At 42.9% G+C, this 23755-nt stretch overlaps 1 protein-coding gene across 2 annotated transcripts in view; it reads left to right on the forward strand.

The window, feature by feature from the left end:
- SPAG16 (sperm associated antigen 16) overlaps positions 1–23755 on the forward strand; it is a 425449-nt gene that overhangs the window by 216526 nt on the left and 185168 nt on the right. The window contains exon 12 of one of the 2 annotated variants that reach the window (XM_071562395.1): positions 12640–12825. The exons of the other annotated variant lie outside the window; for it this stretch is intronic. Within the exon in view, the coding sequence (XP_071418496.1) occupies positions 12640–12825 (186 nt within the window). The remainder of the gene's footprint in view (positions 1–12639; positions 12826–23755) is intronic. 2 annotated transcript variants of the gene reach the window in all.

Here is a 23755-nt window from a genome sequence, read left to right on the forward strand (position 1 = left end):
TGGGCTGCCCAGAGAGGGGGTGGATTCCCCATTCCTGGAGTTGGACCAAGGGTTGGACTTGATGATCTCGGAGGTCTTTTCCAACCCAATCCATTCTATGGTTCTATGATTTGAATTTTAGACTGGGAAACAGCCATATTTAATATTGGGACCTTTAAACCAATCTAACCTTAGCTGAAAAGATATTGTGATTATCAGTTTCACAAAACAGGTGTCAAGTTTAATCTTTCTCTTTATGACAAAAGTTTATTCAATTATTCAAATTCGGTGATATTTGGATGTGATTGTTTTGACTTAGAAATTAGGAGGAACCTTTCTGATCAGCTGTGTGGGTAATTAGATCTGGTGTTTATGTGAAAGAAAGTAATTTCTATATGATAACCACTTTGATAGAGAAAGGGAGGAGGGATATGCAGTTGAAATCTCTTTATAGAGTACCAATAAAATGGGATTCTTCTAAGCCTATTAGTTCAGCTTCAGTGAAGCCATGAATATGTTCTGTGAAAGTTTTGCAGAGATTTGGCTGCTCTACAAGGAGTTCTTGGTTCCTTTTCTTCCCCATCTCCCTGATTTCCAGTTTCTGCAGCTCCTGGTACAGCTCCTGCCTGGGAGTCACCAGAAGCAGTTCGGGTTTGCTTGTGAGAAAAAACCGGGTTTCCCTTGGTGGGCTCAGATTTGGAGTGGTTCAGGTTTTGTTCTGGCTCTGTCAGAGCATCCCTGTGAGGGTGGGAGCCCTGGGTGGAGCCTCAGCTCTGCTCTGCCCCTGAGTGTGCTGCTCTCCCTCTGCCCAGAGCTGTTACACACAGCAAAACATCTCTCCTAATAGAATCTCTCGTGTTATGTTTCTCTGAGTGCAATTATAATCTGGCTGCCTTTAACATCCTTGGTTCATTATTGCTTTCCTCTGTGCTATAAAGGCAATTGTATTTTCCCTCAAGTCTGCTGCAAGGGTTCTACTGGAGTGGCTAAGGAGATATCCATGTTTGTTACATTGCTAAAATGAGCCTTTCCTCAAGTGCAGCTGTTAAAATAACAAACATTAGTGTTAGAGTTGACTAGAGAATGGCAATTCAGTTGAGGCAATATCTAAGATATTTGAATTGGAAATAAGCCCCAAATATTTAGAGTGTTTACAAAATTTTGTCTTGACTTTAGAAGCTCCAGCTATGAATTGCACCCTCATTTATTTGTTGGGTTTCTGTGTTTCCCCTCGAGCTGTGTGGCTGCAGTAATTTGGGTAAGTTTGGGAACAAAACAGTTGCAGCAGCACAAGTGACAGGGGGAGTTGCCTGACTGGGAATGAGCACCAGGACTTGTTTGAATGTTGAAGGACGTGGAGGTGGAACCCAGTTCTCAGCTTGTGGGAGTTGTTTTCTTTGCATTTGAGCAGTATGTATATAAAAGGAGTAAGAAATACAGAGGGAAGGCCACAGTATGTCCACAGTTTAGATCAGCCTTGAGGCTTGTTGAGTTTGAGGCTTTCAGATTTCTTGGTGTTCCCCCTTTCTTGAGAAATCTTTTGTTGGGCTGTGTGGCCTCATGAACCCACATTCACTTGCCATGCAGAGCCTTCCACAGAAAGGGTGGAACTCTATATTCATGTTGGTATCCTGCTTTTTCTTGTACCTCCCTGGGATTCTGCTCATGTTCAGCATTTCCACTCCTCCTCCACTGTCAGACTTAACTTGTTATTGATCACTCTCTCCATTAACTAATTCCCTGCCTTTGAGTTGTGTCTGTGCATCCCCAGGGCAAAGCTCAGCAAGATCATCACTTGTCCCAGATACAAACACCAGTGCACTGTCCTGTGTGTTTTCCTGGGCTTCACTGACAAGATCATTACACAGTGTCAGTTCAATGTTCTTCATGTGCCTGGGAAATGGTCAAATCCCAGTGCAGAACTTTCCAGAGATTTCCACGGGCTGTGAAATCTCTCTGCACTCACTGAACTCTCTCTGCATATAAATATGCAGCTTAAAAATGATGCTTTGTACAAACATGCAAATGGGATTAATGCCTGTGGTTCATTACTGGCTATTGATTGCAATTAGACATCACTGGACCACCATTTGGGGATGATAATGGATTTGAAATGACTGATCCACCACTTTGCATTTCAGAGGAACTGTGACACTGGATTATCGTTTTTAATATAGGTCATAAATCTCTTCTGTACATGGAATTCATGTATCTGAACTCCTTCCAAACTACATTTTTCCCTACTTCAACAGCCCTTCATTACAATGTGAGGGTTTGGAGTCATTCCAATGGAGGAAAAATGACCCATGCTGGATGGGATGGGTGTTGAGATGAAGTATCACAGAGTAATAGCACAGTGTTTAATGTATGTTATGGGTATTGATTGGGACTGTGCATGATTTTATGTGGGCTAAATACATTATTTTAAAAATATAATAGTGTATAAGAAGACTTTAATTTACATTGGCATTGTTTGAGAGAAAGTATTGGAATGGTACCGAATAGATCCCATTTCTGGAAAATATGGCAGTTTTGCAATGTTTGCTCATTACATTTGATTTCAGGTGAAATAATTATTTCTCATGAAGCTAATGGAGGAAAATTGACTTGGCAGTATCCAGCAGGAAGATGTCACACCTGGCCCCAGCCACAGTGTTTGCTTTCAGCATAAGCAGCCTCCATAATTGCTGGAGGTATCAGTGGCCAGGCTCCTGTGCCTCAGACTGGGTGCCAGGATGCTCCTACCCCTCAGTAAATGGGGGTGTAATTTTGCCATGGGATGCTGGACATGCCCTGGCAGAAGCTTTTAGAAAAGGCATCGTGTTTTTAATTTTAAAAATTGTTAAAAAGATAATGATTCCTTGCTCTCTCAGTCCTGCCTGGGCCCTGTGCTGTGTGTTGCCTGCTGGCCTTTTGCTACATCCAATCTCCAAGTATTGTGACTGGTCTCTCTCCTCCCTTTTCATTTTTGTTCCTTACCTGGTGCTCTTCCAAAGCCTCCTAAAAGGCACTTTTACATCTACTAAAACCTGCCTTCTACCAGGTGCCTAAATTATTTTAGAATCTCATTTAACCACTTCTAATTACATTACATGATGGCAGCTGACCCAGTTTGTGCACATTAAGGAGTCTGGCCTGCAGTGAGTGGTAACACACTCAGTATTTTGGGAGGCACCAAGCTAAGCTTAGCAAGGCACTGGATTTGGATGGGCCAGGCCTGGCTGGATCTGTGTGGTTGCAGCAATCCTTGTGGAAATAACAGAAAATCTTTGTAAAGGTCCTGAATGTAGCACTACAGGCTGTGTTTTGACTGGGCCAAAACCTTGGGGGGGAAAAAAGGAATAATTGTGCCCTGGGACAGAAATGAGCAGGTAAGAGCAGTGGGGAAGGCACCAGGTGAGACAGGATTTGTGTATGGTTGGATATGCCAACTTCTGCTGCCAGTGCTCAGACCAGAAAGGGAAAATGATTTAAAATGTGGAGGACTTGCTATGTTGGAACTTGTTTATAAATTACTTGAGTTTGTTGTCTGAAAATTCATGTATGCCATAACGTGACTTTTTTGGTAGCAGGAGCATGTTATATTTCAATTTCTGCAGATGTGAAACTGTCACTCTGGAAGTCCCAAGTAGCCTCAAGGAAGGTTGACTCAAGAAGGTGAACTTCATTAGAACAAAAGATTACAACTTTCATGCTGCCTAGTCCTGGTGTCTGTCCACCCAGACAAGTGGTGCTGTGCCAGAAACCTCTTTATTGTTCTTCCCTTGCTGTCACAGCCAGGGAAAAACAGGGGGAAAGTGTTCTCCTGCCTTGGGTCAGTGTATGAGCATGAAATATGATAAAAAGATCGAGCAATTAGGTAATGGAGAATGAAAAATTACCTGGAGTTTTGCACTTGGCATCCTCCACACTGACAGTTCTGAGGATTTGCAGCCAACAGCCTCATGGCTGCATTTTTCTTCTCCTACAAAAAGCCATGTACCAGTGAGCCACCCTCCATCTTCTGTTGCTGTTGTGCTTCCTGCTTTTTTAAACTGCCTCCTTGGTTTGTAGGATGTCAGTTCGTAATTGATTTTGCATTTTTGAAATTTAATTCTTTTTTTTTCCCCCCCCCCTCAGCTTTGATGTTAAATGAGAAAAGGAAAAAGTGATTTTGTATTTTTACTGCTGGGTGTTTTGGTGTTCACCTTCTGTATAATTGACACTTTATGTCTATTAATAAAATGAGTAAAATTGGGCTTAAGATTATCCTGAAGGATGAAACATATTACAATTACTGCATAAAATGGGTCTTAGACACATAGTCCATGAGAATAATTACAGCAAGGCCCAAAATGAACCATAGACACCAAAAAAACCTATGGGTTTTAATAAGAATTGTCACTGTAAATAATTAATGAGCCTCAGAACTGCAGCAACAAAAAAGTGAACTATATCTCAAGTCTGTTTCAAGGTTACAAAATCTTTGCTGCTGAGGGTTTTGTTCAAATATAGACTAAGATCTTAAGGGTGGCTCCACGTGCCAAGTTTTTCTGGCCCATCCTCCTGTGCCCAGCAGGGAGTACCAGGGCATGCCCAGGAATGGCCAAGAATAGGAAAGGCATTGCTCAGGGTCTGTCCTAGTACCCTCCTGGACTCTGCTTTTTATTTCTAAGTACCTTGACCAGGTTCAGTTGCTGTGCAATCCTTGGTGCCTTCCTCTTGCAGAACTTTGTCCCCTCTCTCTCTGTGCCCACAGAGTTGGATCCACATCATCCCTTATGGAGGAGCTGTGCAAGGGTCCTGCCTGGTGTGGAAAAAATAAATACTTCTTGTCTTTTCAGCAATTTTGATGGGAACTTTCTTAATAATATGCTGACCCCATCTTTTTAAATTCCCCAATTTTCAGCTTGTCTGGTGAGAAGGAAATGAGGGGCCATGACAAACATGGCACAGTGGGAGAATAAAGCAGAGCTGAGGTTTGGTACTTCCATCCCTTGCGTTGCTTTCAGTACCAAATGGAAAAGGGAGTGTTTAAATACAGCTCTCATAACCACAGGTGGGACTCCACTGGTGAGTCTGGGCTTTCCTGTCTGCACCACTGGTTTTAATCTTGTTTCCAAGAAAAATGAAGCTTACAAGGATGTATTTCCCCCCTTCCCTGCCACATGTTCCTCATTCCCTCTTCCAAGCTCTCCAGTGACCTGTAACAGGCAGGCTAATTCTGGTAAAACTGGAAGGGGGAAGTCTAAAAGATCAATCAATTCCTGGGATATTTATTTCATCAACAGCTAAGATTATGGAGCAAAGAGGTGAAAGATGCTCCCACAGGCATTCAGTTCTCATTAGTTCTGGTTTTCATGGAATAACTCAGTTTTTTGTAGGCATTGTCTTTCTATAACTTTCCTCTTGGACTTAGCATAAAATGCCAGCAAAATTCCAGTAATCTTTAACAGTATTTGCAGTTCTTCCCTTGTACTTTGCTGTGCTCAGGCTCCACATCTGCTGATATTGCAAATAATATAGCAGCTTTTAGAATTTTGCTTTAGAATAATTGCATGAATAGAGGTAAATAAAAGAGACATCATTTTTCCAATTAGGCAATTGGAATATTGATTTTTAAAGTGTTTCTCAAATGCCATGGCAAAAGACCATTAATCCTGCAATGTTTTGGGCTGTATGTTTAAAACTTGTTGTTGTGTTGCTGATGCTTGTGTTGTTTAAGCTCCAGTCAGGGGCTGCCTGTTGCTGCAGCTCTCTTAGAACACAGAACGTGAACACAGAGTGTGTTTGGTTTAGGGTGTTGCTGTGAGAGCTGTTATTTGCCAGCACTGTGTGGAAGGCTTTGCTCTCCACCTTTGGATTTGGCTGAAGTTGTCTGAGGAAAGGAGCTGTGTCTCAGTTTGTGTGCAGAACACTGGCCATGCCCACAGCCCTATAGAAATAATATATGTATATATAGCCATACATACTTAATATATTCTCTATATATCACAGAAGATGCCGAGGGAATATCCCTGTTGGGAGGGAGCCACAAGGATCATCAAGTCCAACTCCTGGCCCTGCAAAGGACCATCCCATGTGTGTGTGTGTGTGTGTGTGTGTGTGTGTGTGTGTTCTCCTCACACCTACAAACAGCTCCAAGGCAGGTGCCAAGGGGATGGTGCCAGACTCTTCTCAGTGGTGCTCAGTGGCAGGACAAGGAGTGATGGCCATGAACTAAAACACAGCAAGTTCCACCTCAACGTGAGGAAGAACTTCTTTCCATTGAGGATGGCAGAGCACTGGAACCAGAGCCCAGGGAGGCCATGGAGTCTCTCTGGAGGCTGCAATAGATCTCATGGTACAGAAGGTTCTATCATTTATTTTGGGTAAGGCAAAACAACAGTCATTATAAAGTTTGAAGGACAGAACACATGGTCCTGCTTGGCAGCTGATGTTGTGAAGCAGAGGAACGTTTTAGCTTGATTTCCTCAGCAGCTTCAGGAGTGACCTGAGCAAATTCCCCTGGAGCAGCTTGAAGTCCAGATGTAAAGCCATTGTCCAGAAATATTTGAGCCAGGTGTAATATTTGAAGCTGCTTTGACTGCAGATGTTACAGCTGATGTATTTACAGGGGAGCACCATGTGTGGGGCTGTGGCCTTCATCTCACTGCTATTCCAGAAGGGGAGTCAGTCACCTGAAATGTGATCAAATGACTCTGTGCCAAAGGCTCGTGTTGTTGCTGAGTATGAGATTTAATTATTGATATGTCTACAACTTGCAAGTGTTAATGGAGAGGCATCTTGTGGTGAGAACAATGAGGCTGGAGAAGCAGGAATGCCTGATGAAAGGAAATGTCTGTGTGTCTTTAGAATAGGAGGGAGGAAAGATTTAAGGCTTGAGAAGTTAATGTTCCATCCCCCTTTGGGGGATCTTTCCAATACTTTTTCCACTGTAACTGTTTCTGGAAGGGCAGGTTTACAGCATCAGGAAAGAACACCTGAAATCAGTTGAAAGGTAGAACTTCCTGTGTATTTAGTGTTAAAAAATGGTCTATCCATAGAGACAAGGCAGGCATTACAGGTGTCATGGATTCTCCATTGCCTGGAATGTTGGGAAGGTTCTTCTATACAAATACTCCAATCTATACAGGCACATTTTGTCCCTTACAGTGCTTTGTTCTGCTAGAAAATAAGTATAAATTAAAAAAAAATAAAACAGACCAAGGAAGACCACACAGACCAAACTGATGGAGTGCACAGACCACCAAGGTGCTGTTGCTTTCTTTACAAAAGCACCAAATTTCTAAAAGATGGCAAAGTTATTTGCATGTATTTGAATGTGTTTCAAGTGACAAACCCCCCATGATTTACCTTTTTTCTTGTCTCCTAATATGTTGTCTGGTTCTTTGATTTGTTTGTTAGAAAACAATTAAAGTGTTTTATTCTCCTCTGAGTTAGACACACACACTGCACAGGATTAGTTGGAGCTTTCCCTGTTGGTGCTCAATCTTAAATTCAAATTATGTTTATAGCTGCTGGTAATTAAGGCTGAGCATCTGATGTCGTATTTCCATATGTTATTAATATAAAAATCAGTATACATTTTGTTTGAAAATCAGTCAAGAAAATAGAGGACTGTGTGGGTACCACAGAGTGCTAAACTGACAGCCTAAATCATTAAAAGCTGCTGCTTTTCCTGATATATTTGCTTTTCTCCCCCACATGCTCTTATAGAGAGCAACAGTACAGCAAAAAACACGTTGCAGCTGTGGGGAAGGAGACATTAGCTCAGAATTTGGAGTGGTTTTTATCTCCCTGGACCAAAAAATGCCACAAATCAGACAATGTATGTCATCACTGATCAGCTATTAAGTAGATAGTATTTTTTTCTAATAGCAGAGTTATGATCAGATGCCTGACTTGGCTTGACACAGCACTTTTTGTTCATTATGTGGTTTGAAACCTGGTATGTGGTGAGGATTTCCTCAGTGCTGAAACAGCTCAGACAGGCATCATTCCCAGCTGGTGCTTCCCAGAAATGCTGGAGTTAATTCCTACACACCTGACTGCAGATCCTCAGCTGCTGCCACTCCCCTTTCTTTGACTCTTATGCACAGGGAATATTAGGGAGGTTCTGCTGCAGAGGGTTGGGGCATTGGGGGCTGCTCTTCCCGAGTATTTTTGCCCATCTCTCCAGTATCAGTCTGTCCCTCAAAACTTCCTCCTGCACAAGCTGTGCTTTTGTTTTCAGGCCCTACTTTTTCCTGCTTTGGTCTGTAAGGGCTGCTGAACCTCATTTGTAGCTCCCTCCCCTGCTGCAGAGTGCCAGATTGAATCCATTTGAACGACCTTTGTGCTCGGATCTGTTTCCTGAAAGATTTTCATCACTGCCTGGCTGGTGTATTCTTGAAATTCAGCCCAAGGAACCAGTTCCTCATGTAGCATTTTGGGGATTATATATTAAAAAATGTATAAGCCATAAATCTCTTTCTGTGATTCCCAGCAGTGGCAGTGCATGTTTCCCTCTGAATCAATTGCAGATTCCATCAGTCCCACTTTATACCTGCCTCTGAATTTGTTTTAAGCTCTTATTTCATAAATGTATAAGGGGTATGATAATTTGTCATTTCTCTGATTTTATCTGTCTCCAGAAGTGAGATCTAACCTGAGTTATTAAAAGTGCCAGTGTTTGGTTGATAAAAGCACATTTATTCCAAGCAGCTGTACAGAATTAGGGTCTCCCCCAAACCCCCACTCAGCCTTCCAACCTTTGTGCTCTGGGATACGTGACAAAAGCTCCAGAATTATTCCTGTGCAACATTAACATTTCTGAGAGATTAATCTCTCCAAGCTTTGTCTTAGGCATGGGGGTGTAACTGCCTTAATGAAGATTATAATGATATTTTCACAAAAAATAGCAGTCTAAACCAGAAGTGTTAAAAATAGTGAAAAGCTTAGGTAGGTGATCCTTCATAATGTCAAGTTCCCTTTTAAGATCCATCAGGAAAATGATGCACATATTTCAAGCTGTCTTTTACCAAGCAATTTGGTGGACATCTATTGGAAAAGGAGGAAAGGAAGAACATGGAAAAGAAGGTTTGACACTCCAGGTCCCAGACCTTTTAAATATCTCTGAGTATATTCTCACTTGCAGTTTTACAGTAGTGCTTAGGATCAACCCCTGAGCTGTTTTCACTTCCCACAACTTGATATCCAGAGGTATGGGAGAAGAGTTTCTACAGCCTGTGACAGCACCTCTGTCATTATTCAAATAAAACCAGAGTTATTGGATCCTAAAGGCAAGGTCATCTTACTGATGTTGCTGAGGTATCAGCAGAAATTGCTCTGAAAACCTGTGGCTTAAATATTTTTGACCTGTATATTTGTGTATTATCCCCAAACATTTTTCCTGAGGTTTTTTTATTTATTAAACACAACTGAAATCATCCATTATTCCTGGGAGGGCTGCATTAACTTTTTTCAGTATTTTAAAGGAGTCTGGGATGAAGGCACTCTAGACTGATCTAACTTTTATATCAGGAAGGCTGATAGAAATTATATTAAGAAGCAAAATTCCAGGATACATGGACACATTTCTTGCAGTGAAGCCCTGGGAGGGGGTCAGGATGGCTTTGGAAATCAAGCCTCAGAAATGGGCTGGGAGTGCTCTGAGGGGATTGCTGAGCATTTGATCAAGGGAGATTCATGAATTTCATACACTTGGATTTGCACTAAATTCTTCTGGAGGTCATTTGACAAAAACTCTCAAGGAAACTGTCCTGAATAAACAGGAAACTTACCTTGTGAATTTAAAACCTGGTGAAAGGATAGGAATAAAAGAACACTTTCAGAATGGAGAAATTAATTTTTGAGTGCAATAGGGATGTGTGCTGGGACCTAAGTTCCTAAGATGACCTTGGAGAAGAAAGAGGTGGATGAGCTGGTACCACTTTTAGACATGGGGAATGTGTGGTTGATGTTTACTTTTAATCACAGTATTAGAATTAGAAGCATCAAGTGAAATGAAGTAGGATATTTAAGGCCCCAAAATAGCTTTTCACACAATGCATAATTAAATTCTGGAATTCATTGGTGTAAGAGATTGTGGGTGCCAAAGGTTTGCATTTGTTCAAAAATCAATTACTCATGGGGAAAAAACCCTGTGTGGCTGCTTGTTAAGCACAAAGAAATACTGAGCCACAGGCTGGGGCTGGGAGAGTTTAATAAGGGAATCACTCCACATACTTCTATTATTTTCTTTTTATTAAGAAGCCTCCACTAGTTGTGGATGTCACAGATGGGCTCTGAGTCTGAAGCCATATGTTCATGTTTAAAGGAAACAGAATGATACTGATTTCCATCTGAAGATTTGGCCAGAAAATCTGAGTGGAACTCTGTGTTTTTCATTCACACATCATACCAACAAGCCCAAGAGATGGTGAATGTGTTAAAGTGATTATACTGAGTTAGAAGAGACAACATTAGGATGGTTTTAATAATAATTTACATGTAGAAAGATCTGAATTTGGGAAATGGGAATATTTTCTTCCCTGAAACTGTCTTGTTCTATTTTGAAAGCAGGTCCCTGGGCTTGTGTTGTTTTACTGATAAACTCATAAATATACAGCAAAAGGTAGGAATGTAATTTTTGGAACCTGTATTTGCTGTCCTGTGGGAGACAGCTCCTTCCTATCTCCTTTGCTTTTCTTTTGAGAGTATTTCATACATGACTGTTTCACCCATGATGTGCCAGAAAACTGTAAAGTAAAAATATTCATGTTTTCAAGCATGATTTTTGTTTCTATGCATTTCATTGTAACACCAACAGCTGCTTCTTTAACCTGTCTGTCTAAACAGAATTGAATTCTTTTGCTGTGTACCTTGCAAACACCTTGTGGTAGTTTGGGCTTTAGTTTTAGCCACGCCTCAATTTAGCAGACTCGGAGACTCTGCACAGATTGGGAGAGGCAGGTCCAGAGAAATGAAAGGTGAGCAATTCAGATCTATATGGACCCTGTGAGACTGGAGGCAGAGATCAGCTGAGAATCAGCAAGGCCACAGCTGCTGTTGGCTGGTAAAGGAGAAATCACTCCCTGGGAGTTCTCAGCGACTCCCCAGAAGTTTCTATGAGAACATTTCAACTTTCTCACGGGGCACCAGAGATGTCCCTGGAAACAATCAGACTGAGTTCATCAAAACACTGGGCTTGTGAGATATGAATTATAACCAATTAAAGTTTGTAGTTTGATAGTGTGAGGTTCAATTTAGCCAATAGAACGTCGCCTTAACCCCACATAATCCGAGTGCAGTGTGTAATAAGGAGCTTTCACTATGAACCATGAGGGCTTTTGTGTGAAATCCCTTCCTCCAGGTATAATTGATTACTTTAAGGTGTCATTGACTTAAGTAACCAAAGAGATATTTCACATCATTTTGACATCAAAATCGAGTATAAGAGAAGGTGTAGGAGGTGCCTGCTCAGTCCCTCCATGTCTGGGTGCTGAGGGGACCTGCTGTCACCCTTGCTGGGGGTGTTGGGCCTCATTCACCACTTCACAGCTGTTTGGTTTGGGAAGTACCTTTTTCTTTCCTTTGTTGTTGGTTTTCTTCTCTCTTGTTGGGTATCCTTTGGGGGGAGTTTGTTGGAGTGTTATTGGGGCTGAGGTGCTGGAGAATCTGTGTTGTTGGGTGGGTGACTCGGTAGTTGTTGTTGGTCTGGGGTTTTTTTCTCACATTTGTATATATATGTATTATATCATATTCTGTTTTAATTGTCTCTCTTTTATGTAATATAAGGAGCTTGTTATTTGGGGGGTTGGGATTTCTTTTTCTCCTCTTAGTTTTTTTTGCCCTCCCTCCTCTTCCCTTGGTGGGGAGGGATGGATTCTCTCTCTCTGTTGGACTTTTTTCCACTCAACCCAACACACACCTTCACCTGTATCCTCACTTGTGCTGGTTTAAAGGTAAACCAGCAGGAGAAATGAACCCAACACAAAAGAGATTATAAACCAGGGTTACAATTTAATAACAATATTACAGTAAATGCAATGGCACAAAGAGAAATTGGGTTTAACCCCCAACCCCAGCAGTGTAACCCAGCCCCCTGGGGCACAAACACAGTGGGGTTTGGTTGCCCCTGTGCTGAGCCCCACGTGGTTCCCCCAAGTCCAAAGGAAAAGGAAGGGACAAACCTGTTGGTGCAGATGATGGCACAGTCTGGTTGAAAGTGGTGGGCTCCTCCTATTGAGGTTGTGCTCCTCCTCTGGATCCAACAAGTGGTCCCAGAGGTCCCAAACCCCAAGATTCTCTCCCCTCAGGTTTGGGTGGGAGCCCCCAGTGCCTCCCCCAGGGCAGGGAGTTCCACACTGGGGGCTCTGACTCTGGCAGTCAGGGGGGATTTTGGACTCGTTGCTGGCCCCTGAGCAGAGCTGAGCCCTCAGGTGGGTGTGGAGGTGCCAAGGAGTCCCTGCAGGGCAGTTCTCCCAGCTCCTCTGCCAGGCTTCTTTCCCAGCCAGCTCCCAGCCTGAGGGCTCAGCTGTGCCCTGGGCAGCTGCTGCCAATGGGCCATTGGGAACAGTTGGTGGGCAATGAATGGAGGGTGGAGAATGCACAGCTTTGGTCACCCCCACACAGGGATAAACTGGTCCCAGCTGCTGAAGTAGGAGATCACTAAGAGCTGGTTTCTCCCTGGCACAGTGGCACGCAGCTGGTGACGTCGAGCGGGGACTGCACGGTGCGGCTGTGGGAGCTGTCCCGGCGCGGCTGCATCCTGACCCTGGCGGGGCATTCCCGCGCCGTGCGCGGCTGCTCCTGGCACTCCTGCGGGGACCTGGTGGGCTCTGCCTCCATGGACAGCACCAGCAAGATCTGGGATGTCAACAGGTAGGAGTTACTGCACAGTTTGTGTCAGGACTTGGTAGCGTTGCTTGATAACCACCAGTTTGTGCTTTAGCCCAGTTTAGCATCAATTGGTGGAGTTCACTTTGAGGAAACAGACAAAGAGAGTGCTGGAAAAACTAGACTTTGATGTGATTTACAAGACAAAGGCTTTACTAAATAGGGAGCTGGGAAGGACTTAAGATAGGGCCAAAATAAAAGTGTTTTCTTTTACTTGGCATCTGTTATTCTGTGTTATTGTTTTGTTGTTTTGTTTTTTTAAGGTAAGAGCTTTGTGGAACCTCAATATGTAATTTAAATAAGTACCTGACTAAAACTTTGAGTAAGTTTCCTATATAGTATTTCTAGTTCCTAAGCATATAACACACTTTCTATTTCCTCTTGGCCAAGTGGAAACAGCCATATCTATAGTCATTATGTATGTTTCAACAAGGTCACCCCTGATTAATAAACCAATGTATACTTTCTTTATTATCCAGGAAGGTGCATTTTTATGAAGGTGCTTCTAAAATATTAATATATTCATGCTTGCCAGTTAATTATTAGTTCCTCAGCTTTCTTCAGTTATATTCACTTTTGATTACCTTCCACCTTAAAGAAATGGAATAGATTTTTTTTTATTTTTTCCAGCCTGTGTCTTCTGGACTCCTGAATTATTTGGGAGGGGAGTTACTGACACCACAGTACTGTACTGGGTCTCATTTTTAACACCTGAGTTTCATCAGTCCACAGAGAAGTTTCCAGTCTTACAGGTCTTTACTGTTCAGTCCTAAGGGATTTTTCCATTTCCTATTGGTCATCTTCTTCTTTTGCATGTGAATGAGAAGAAATAGTTCCTCAAGCTTGTTGAGCACTGCAGGGAAAGAAACTTCACTGAAAAAGCACAGGAGAATTTCTCCTTCCATTCCTTTTCCTAAATCCCTCTTAGTCTGCTGCAATTGCAGTGAGCCCTGAGTTGAGAATTTCCAAACTGTTCTAATTTGTCCAGACTTCTTGGAGAGCTGATTGAAACTCTGCCAGTATCAGATTTGCTTTAAAATCTTGAGGAAACATTAAATACTATTCAAACTTTTTTCCAAAATGGAATAACAAACCTATCCTTTCATGAATTATTCCAAGTTATTTTAGCTGAGAGCAGTTACTTAAAATCTGGGAACAAATATTCAGCTTTTATAGGACATAGACAAACCACTTATAAAACACAGACAAACAATTTATAAAACATAGACAAAGTTTGGCAAAGTTCAAGACAGCTGAGAAGTGACTTTTATAACAGAAATTGTCAGCCAGTTCTGATAACAGATGATGCTTCCACCATGGCTAGCAGTAATAAGAATTAATGGTCCTTGTTTTCCTTAGAAATGGAAACACCAGAAATCTAATATATTGTTGCCTCTTTTCTTAACCTGTTGTAGGAATTTAATGCCTTGATCGTCTTTCGTGGCATATTCATGACCTTTAAGAAAAAATGGCAAGAATAGCTTTAATTTTATGTCAGAATGGTTTTGAATTTGCATAGACAGGGGGTTTGTTTAGACATTTTAAAATATCTTCTCTACCAAGGAGGCTTTTGTAGTCAGAGGAATCAAAGCCAACCTTCACCACCAACCCCTGCCTCCCCCTCACACTCCTCACCAACTCTCATTTCTACCTCTGCTCTATCTGATCTGTGTTGTGCATTTGAAATTTAGACAGTAAGAACATAGCCATGGTGTGAAGGGCTGGTTGTCAGCACAGAATTATTGAAACCTGAAGTCATGCAGAAATCTCAGTGGCTAAAGGCAGCAGGAGGTGGCAGAGAAACGTGGCATAGTGTGATTAAAATAGGAATATTCAGAAAAAGGGAATAAAAAAGCCTCACTGAGAGTCCTCACTGGTGGGTTTTCAGTCTGTTCCCAGTAAGAACTCATGTGCTGGGTTAGGTTCCCTCACCTCAACCCAAAGCCAGTGGAGTTCTGTTCAGTTGGTGTGTTCAGGGGAAGCTGCAGGATGTGCTGCAGGAGTGCACATGGTGCCTGCATTTAATGTAGAATGACAGTGAGATCCTCCTGAAGAGCTTCTGTAACAGGGATTGGATGGCGGAAGTGGCTGGTTAAGGTTTAAGACGTCCTGCCTGAAGATCTGACTTAGAACACTTGGCTACTACTGTGCCTTATGCCCACATTGGCTGATTCAGGGGAGAGTGCAGGGAAAATGGCAAGATTTGGAAATAAGGGAAAGCAATCGAGAGATTAATGAGGCCGATGGTGCCCATTGGATTGTTAATCTGCTGGTGCTTATACATGGAGATGCTCTACCAAAGAACCCACAGTGAATTTGGGTTTGGCAGTGCTAATTACCAGGCTAATTGGCTGAGTGTGGCCACACTGATGCCAGCTGTTTCCTGGGCTGTTCCCTGTCACCCTGTGCTGTGCTGTCCCCTCAGGCAGGGACGGTGCCAGCTGTGCTGGTACCAATGGATGCCTCCCTGACATCCGATCCCGTCAGACCTCGGAAGCTCAGCAGGGTCAGCCCCGGATTAGTACTTGGATGGGAGACCTCCTGGGAAATGCCGGGTGCTGTAGGTTCTAGTCCTGAGGACTTCACTGGCACTGTCCAAGCTCACTCGGCCGTGGCAGATGAACCTCAGGAGTTAAACGGTGGGGCCAGTTCTGCACACACTGAGCCTCACCTAAAATCCACTGCACAGGCTGGAAGGGCACGTGGGGACAGCCCTGCCCAAATCTGCGTTCGTGAAGTTTGGCCATACATACAATTCTGGGGCAGTCCTGTGGTGTAATGGTGAGCACTCCGGACTCTGATCACAAGGTCGTGAGTTCGAGTCTCAGTGGAACCGTACCGGGCAGTTCAATGCCTCCCTGCCATCCAATCCCGTCAGATCTCGGATGCTCAGCAGGGTCAGCCCCGGTTAGTACCAGGTGCCGTAGACAGTCCTGAGGATTTTCAATGTCACTGTCCAAGCTCACTCGGCCATGGCAGATGGACCTTGGGACTGAAACAGTGGGGCCAGTTCTGCGCACGCTGAGCCCCACCTAAAATCCACTGCGCAGGCTGGAAGGGCACGTGGGGACAGCCCTGCCCAAATGTGCGTTCGCGAAGCCGAGCCACACACACACACACACCACCCCCCTGCAGGCTGGGGGTGTGCAGCTCAACGGGGAGGTGGGGCAGCCTTTCCACAGGGGTTTATGAGGCTTAGAAAGTTATTTTTCTTCCCATCCCCTCAGAGTCTGTGCTTATCCAGTTGTCATCCTCAGCGTTCTCCCTCTCCAGGTGTGTGCCAGCTGCCACAAGTCTGAGCAGGGGACACAGCACAAGACAGCAGACTTGGGGGAGGATAATAATCAGTGAGCACAGTTAATCTAGTGGTTTTATTCTTTCCACTAACAAGGAATTAAGATTTTACAAATGAGAGCTGTCTTCCTTCCCCAGTATTACACAGCTGGATGGATGCCTGCTTTCAAATTGAATAGGGCTGGAAAGCTGCAGGTTGTAGAGGGAGAAAGGCAAGATGAATATCAAAGCTATCAGTGCCACCTTTCTAAAGAGCTATATTGTAAATAAATGCTACAAATAAAAATGCATCCATTTCTGTAATGGGTGGCAGTTGTCGTTTTATTTCAGGCTTCAAAAAAAGCCACTTTTATACATTAGAAACATGCTTTTCCATGTATAAACTTTGCTTTTGAAAGCATTCTCTGTAGTGGAAAACTTAGTATCAAGAAATTCAGGAGTCTGTTTGCTATCTTTTAGCAGCAAAACCCAGGGTGCAACTTGCACAATCATCAAATCTCTTATTGAAGTCCAAAGAACACAAGGTGCAACATCTCTTAAACTGGAAAAGGTTACCAACAGTTTTAAAAAATTATGTAGTTCTTTGCTAATGATAAGAAGATTCTGCCCACTTAAATATTTGAATTTTGTTTTCTTAGAACATGAAACTACTTCAGATTCTTTTTATTATTATTATTTTCTTTTGCAGTGGATAATATTCACAAATGTTTTTCTTTTGTGTACATTGAAAGTTCCAATCACACATCAGGGCACAAATGACATTCCTGCCAGGAGGATAATGTGAAGTAGCTTTGTAGTTAACCATGTTGTTCTCCTGGACAACTTATGTGCCTTCAGTTTAAAGAGAAAATTTGAGTTTAAGAAACAAAACAGAAAGCAAACAAACATCCAAGCCCCTTCCTTCTTCCCTGAAGACACAGGCACAGGCTGGGCCACAGCCACAGTCCAAGTCACTGAAGGATTTGAGGGATCTGAGTTATGGTTTGGTGCTTTCAGCTGGGAGAATTGGCCACTTTTAGAGGACATTAAAAGGACAACACTGGGAGGGGAGGGAGATACCTGGAAAGACACCTGATGTAACTGCCATGGTTAGAAAAATTATAAAAAACTCAATGCAGCACAACAGAGGCATGTCTGTTCTCTTCAAAGTCATCCCAACTGCTTCATGGTTATGGGAATCAACCTGAATCCAAACCTGGGGAACAAGGAAGAGGCTTCCAGTTTGTGACAAGGATTCTGTTCAGGGCCACAGCTCAGGCTGCAGCAGGGATGGCCACGGCTCAGCAGCAGCTCCAGGGCCGTGTTCTCAGGCCAGAAACTCAGCACTGTCAAAGGCATTTGGGCAGGATTGATTTCAATTATCCAGTGGTAAATATCATCAGAGATTTACAGCCCAATCTCTGATATGCCAATGAAGCTGAGCATCGTATTTCCCAGGTCAACACAGGCAGTGTTTAGTTTTGCAAACATGTGCTGGATCCTGTATGTTAAATGCAAACATCATTATTTATGCCTTGAGCTTGAGAAATTATTTGCAGCAAAGTCAGAGCATTTAGAATTTCTTTTTTCCAGTTGATCCATTATACAGTCACTAGACCAGTTCTTCCTTTTTGTCTGGTTCCTTTCAGTACTGCAAAATACAGGAAATTAGGCCACAGAGAAATGCAATTGTGCTGTCCTGTAACAGACCCCAGGGTGAGGAAATGGTTGTGAACTGGAGCTGCTGCTGCTTTCTGTTTGCTAGTCTATAATCCATCACTTATTTGTTTTCCTTTTCATTTAATGTGGCAATTTTTGTGTAGCTCCTGGAAATCAAATCATGTTTCCAAATTCTAAAATATGGATTAACATCAATCTTCAGTCATTACTGGTGACTGTTGGTGGATTTATTCAGGTGCAAATTTTAAAAGTAATTAATCTGTTGTGATCACTGATAATTGTCCGGTACAACCTCTAAGGGTCTTGTGAGCAGGGCATTACTTTATTCTCTTATTTCAAAATAGACACTAAAGTAATTGTTGGCACCTTTTGCTTTTCTACAAGAAGACTGGGAATTTTCACTTCTTTTCCTACGTGTCAGATGGATATGACATTAATTCCTAGTTTATTTAAATAATTCCTTTTTTTGCTCTTAAGCCTCTATGAACATTCTTAAGCTCCTGTTGTAACTTCTCTCCACTTGTTACTGCTGTTTGTAGTTTTGTTTTTGCATTTTAATTTGGGAAAATTTACAGTTAGTGTATAGTTTGAACAAGTCAAGCAGGGATGGATTTTGTTTAGTTAGAAGCCTCTCCTCAGCTGTGCTTTTCCTTGCAATGATAACCATCCAATGCTGGTACTGCATGTTTTCTTTAATACACATCTTGATTGTGTGTAGTGCAAGACATGATCAAGTTTATTTTAAACTAATGTTATAGTTTGGGGTTGATTACTTTTTGCTTTGGGCTCAATAAAGTAATTATTTGATGTTGCTTGAGTTGCCAAGTCGACTGGTCAAACTCTTCACCTTGTCCCATCAGAGCAGTGTGAAAGGCCCAGGGTTCAGCCTGGCTTTTCCTGCCATCCTTGACATTCATCCCCTCTTTCTTTTTCTTCCCTTTCCCTTGGGCAATGGACAGCTTTTAAATGAAATATTTACTATCAGATTTGTAGTTATATAAAAGCATCCCTATCTGGATCCCATAAAATCTCCTTTGAAGAAACTCACACAGATGGTCTAGGCTGAAAATGGAGCTGTATTTCCCATTTTGAATGGGAATGAGGGTGTGTAACCAGTCCTTGTCCAAATACCCCCTTTTAGGTGTCATTTGTCTGACTCACTTCTCAGTGGGACAGAAGCCACAAGCTCTTCTGGCCAAGACCACGTTTAATTGATTCCAGTAAAAGTGAAGCTAATCTATTTCCAGAAAAGACAAATGTCCTCCAGGAAATGAGGAGGCAGGTAGAAGAACTCAGAGGAAATGTGGCAGGACCATCTTTGGGTAGTTTGTAATGTGTCTCCTGACAGCATGGCAGGAAATGCTTGCCATTTTGATAAAGGAGAATTCCCTTTGGAATCCTCGGAGGAGCACTGGAGAGACAAGCTGCTATTAGTGCCTCCAGCCCAAAGGAGGCCTTGCCCAAGTCTCCACATTAATCAGTATGCTACAGTTCCATAACACATTTTTCAGGAGCAAGAAAATCTCAAACCAAGTCATTGCAATTCCCAGAGAGCCAATTGTAAAAATCAATTTGAAGATGTGAATTATCAGGGAAAAAATGATATCCAAAGCACAGTTATTCAGGTAAGGGGAAAATGGAGCTAAATCTTTGCAGAACTGAAAAAGAGATACCTTGAAGTACAAAACTTCACAGGAAGTGTAGCCTGAACTCCATGTTGTAAACTGAAATTTTGATCATGTTACAGAGCAACAGGCATCAGTAATGAGGAATATTTAATATGGTCGTGTATTTATCTTCAAAAAAGCCAGAGAAATCTTACCTAATTCCCATGGAGTGTCTGAACTGGGCAAGTCATACAGTTATTTACTTTGGGTGAAACTGAACAAAGAGGTGGAGGGTTTTACTTGAGGCCACAGGGTGAATTACTGCTGAAGCCATCAATAAAACCTTCCTTTCCTTGGTAACATTAAAAAAAATGTCATATTTGAATGGCATATTTGAACTTCTTAGTGATTAAAGCAATATTTTTTAAAAATAATTGGGTTTTTTTCCAAAAGCATTGAATAGACAGTAATATAAGTACTTTGCTTTCTGTTTTCTGCTACTGGCCTTGAACTGCACAGCACAGTTTTTGCTTAATGGAGACAGAACAAAAAATCAAGTTACTATTTTATTTTTTTAAAACTAAAGTGGTGGGTGGAGCTGCTTTCTAAAATGTATGAGTTCTGCAGATGTTTCTAGTAGGCTTACCTGAACTCTGCAATAGTTACCTACAGATTTCCATCTCCTTTTACAGAAGGATAGTGGAGACAGTTGCTCTTGGTTTACATGAAAGGTTGTATCCCTTGCTTATCTCAGGAGTTTCCTTGTGTCCTTTATTTCAGCATCCCATATGGTTTGGAAAATCACATGAGCTGCAACTGGGGGTTTGTTATGTTCTAGTTGTCCCCTGCCAGCCCAGGGATGGGATGCACAGATCACACAAATCATGGGTAGTTGGCTGAGAGGTTCCTGTTGGACAGCAGCTGCTCTGCTGAACTGCTCAGGTGCTGTGAGCTGGAAGGTGGGCAGTTTTCTCCTTGGTTTACTTGTCCAAACCCCTCCTGGATTCCCTGGCAGCTCGTTCAGGAGCAGGAGGAATGATGGGGGCAATGCTTGGGCTCCCTCCTGTGGAATCCCATGGTGCACTCCCATGGTGTGGGATGCAGGAGGAATGATGGGGGCAATGCTTGGGCTCCCTCCTGTGGAATCCCATGGTGCACTCCCATGGTGTGGGATGCAGGAGGAATGATGGGGGCAATGCTTGGGCTCCCTCCTGTGGAATCCCATGGTGCACTCCCATGGTGTGGGATGCAGGAGGAATGATGGGGGCAATGCTTGGGCTCCCTCCTGTGGAATCCCATGGTGCACTCCCATGGTGTGGGATGCAGGAGGAATGATGGGGGCAATGCTTGGGCTCCCTCCTGTGGAATCCCATGGTGCACTCCCATGGTGTGGGATGCAGGAGGAATGATGGGGGCAATGCTTGGGCTCCCTCCTATGGAATCCCATGGTGCACTCCCATGGTGTGGGATGCAGGAGGAATGATGGGGGCAATGCTTGGGCTCCCTCCTATGGAATCCCATGGTGCACTCCCATGGTGTGGGATGCAGGAGGAATGATGGGGGCAATGCTTGGGCTCCCTCCTATGGAATCCCATGGTGCACTCCCATGGTGTGGGATGCAGGAGGAATGATGGGGGCAATGCTTGGGCTCCCTCCTATGGAATCCCATGGTGCACTCCCATGGTGTGGGATGCAGGAGGAATGATGGGGGCAATGCTTGGGCTCCCTCCTATGGAATCCCATGGTGCACTCCCATGGTGTGGGATGCAGGAGGAATGATGGGGGCAATGCTTGGGCTCCCTCCTATGGAATCCCATGGTGCACTCCCATGGTGTGGGATGCAGGAGGAATGATGGGGGCAATGCTTGGGCTCCCTCCTGTGGAATCCCATGGTGCACTCCCATGGTGTGGGATGCAGGAGGCTCAGGGCTTGGGCTTCTCCCTCTTTGACAATGTGCAGGTGGAATTCCTCATCTCATTTGTGAGTGTGCAGGTGTTGTAACTGTGGCTTCTGCAGAGTGTTATTTACATCCTGACAGGGTGTTTCCACTGGCCCACATTCAGTGTCCAAATGCAGGGGATCAGCACTGCAGACATTCAGCACAACTTAAGTCATGGCATAGTTTTTCTCTCCATATCCAGGCTCATTATCCTCTTTCTCCCTCGTGTTACATTCACTCATTACTGGCAGGCTTTTCTTTGCTTAGCCTGTTTTCCTAGAAATGCTGTTGTACAGGATCTCAACCAAACCAAAAATGAATTGTACCAACAGAGTCATTCACACAGCAGTGAAAGCTGTCAGATATTATTTCAGAATTCAGGGAAGACAACAGTTCATTAAAATGATGTATTTCCATCATCACAACCATATCCTGTCAGTACCAGTTAGTGCAACTATTACCCACCCAGTCTGTAATCCATGTTAAAGTGCAGTCGTTGCCCAAAATCACAGTTTGCTGCAGAACAAATAATTGCAGGTTGTTTCCCTGCTTGTATTCCCAGTGAATTAACAAGAACAGGAATACATCTTACTATTCATAAGCAGCACCACTCTGACAGGCATAGCCACCTGAATGGTGAACTGTGTAGCTGCTGATGTCTTCTGGTTTGAAATTAAATTAATTGGTCATTTGATTTCAAAATAAAAGTCTGCTGCACTGAGTGTCTTGATACATGTAAATTCCTGTTGTTTGAATTCTTGCTCTCGAGCTCCAGGTCATCTTCAGACACATGTGTGTGTGAGAGAGATGCTTTGGGGGTTTGCTTTTATTTCCTTTTTTCTTCCTTTTTATAGTTTCTTTTAAGGGTTCAGACATTACACAAAACCTTGTATTGCAAGATTCTTCCCTCTCCCAAATGCTGTAACTCCTGTTGTCTGTCTGTGTATCCTGTTAAAGCAAACCACATTCATCTTTGATTACCCTCAGCTGGAAAGTCACATCTTCATCCTCAAACAATTACTTCTTACATATGAAAAATGTCTCTTACTGAAGTTGGAAGACACTGAATTGTGTTTGTACCTCCTTAAAATGTGAGTGGATACTGTTTACAGCCCAGTAGTGATTTTTTTCTCTGTGACAGTTTTCAGAAACCTGGGGATCATTTCTGTCCTAGACCTTAAATTCCCCTAAATGGTTGGACCACATGCACATGATACAATTTTTTTGGTACCCTCTGTGGATTATTCCTTGAGACAGATCTCAGAATCTTCAGAGCAGAGTTTGAGAGCTGTAGAGCCCATATCTACATGACACAAGTGGTTGAGTCTGTCAGCTGTTTACACAGCCAACCTAATGCTTCTCATGAAAATAAGGGGATCTTCACCTCACTGGAGGGGAAGATCAAGATGAAGAAAACAAAAAGGTTGGCAATTTCCCTTCTCCACTTCAATATTCAGCATAGGTTTTCTGATGTGAATTGAGACACATCACACAAACCCCTTGTTCTAGGCTGACCAATATCTTTCCCAGCTGGGAATCAATTCACCATCTGCAAGACAATTTTTATGCATCTATTTACTGAACTCAGAGCCTGCAAAGGCATTTGTGTCTGTGGGAAACCTATTAAATATGTATTGGAATTATCCACTCAATGCAAAACCAATGAATTTCTTTATATTTTAGTGTCTCTTTCAAACCTATTTCTGTCACCAAAACAAACATTCTAGATAATGGAATCTTAATATTGAGACTGCAGTAAAATGTCAACAAAATTTGTGAATTATTTAATACAGAGCAGACGGTCCTGGAGCGTTTCTGTTGCAGAAAGGCCATGTCAGTTGGCTGCACACTGTGAACATGGTTGAAGTTATACTCTAATCCCTTCTCTGAAATCCAAAGAAAAACCTAAAAATACTGTATGTGGTGTGCAATTTTAAAAGCCTTTTTTGTAGATTTTTTTTTTACTATCAGAATTTGTGTCAGGGTACTACAGATCAGAGCTGACTGTGTTGGAGGGTTAAGATGAAGGTCAGGGTTTGAGGGCACTGTGCAACACTAGGAGTGAATTGAGCAGGTGGCACTTCAGGGTGATGAAAACCTAATTCTGAGTGTGTCAGCCTTTTAAAGATCCATATCAGGTTATCAGGTGTGGCTTGGCAATCCTTGGATTGCATATTCAGCACCTTCAGCAGCAGCGTGGGGTGAGCTTTGCTCTTGCAACTGAAGATTTCAGTAGACTTGCTTGAGGTATATTTATCAACAAGATAAGAAGATGTCACAACTTCTGGAATTACCATGCTGGTATTAAAATCTTGGCAAGTACTGATATGTTGGTCATCAAATACACCAGTTGGGCTTTTGGGAATGGAGTTTGAGACCCTGATTCCTGAGGTTCTCTTCAATGTGCTGTTTGAC

This window comes from Pithys albifrons, chromosome 8 (genome assembly GCF_047495875.1).
Source record: "Pithys albifrons albifrons isolate INPA30051 chromosome 8, PitAlb_v1, whole genome shotgun sequence".
Lineage (NCBI taxonomy): Eukaryota > Metazoa > Chordata > Aves > Passeriformes > Thamnophilidae > Pithys > Pithys albifrons.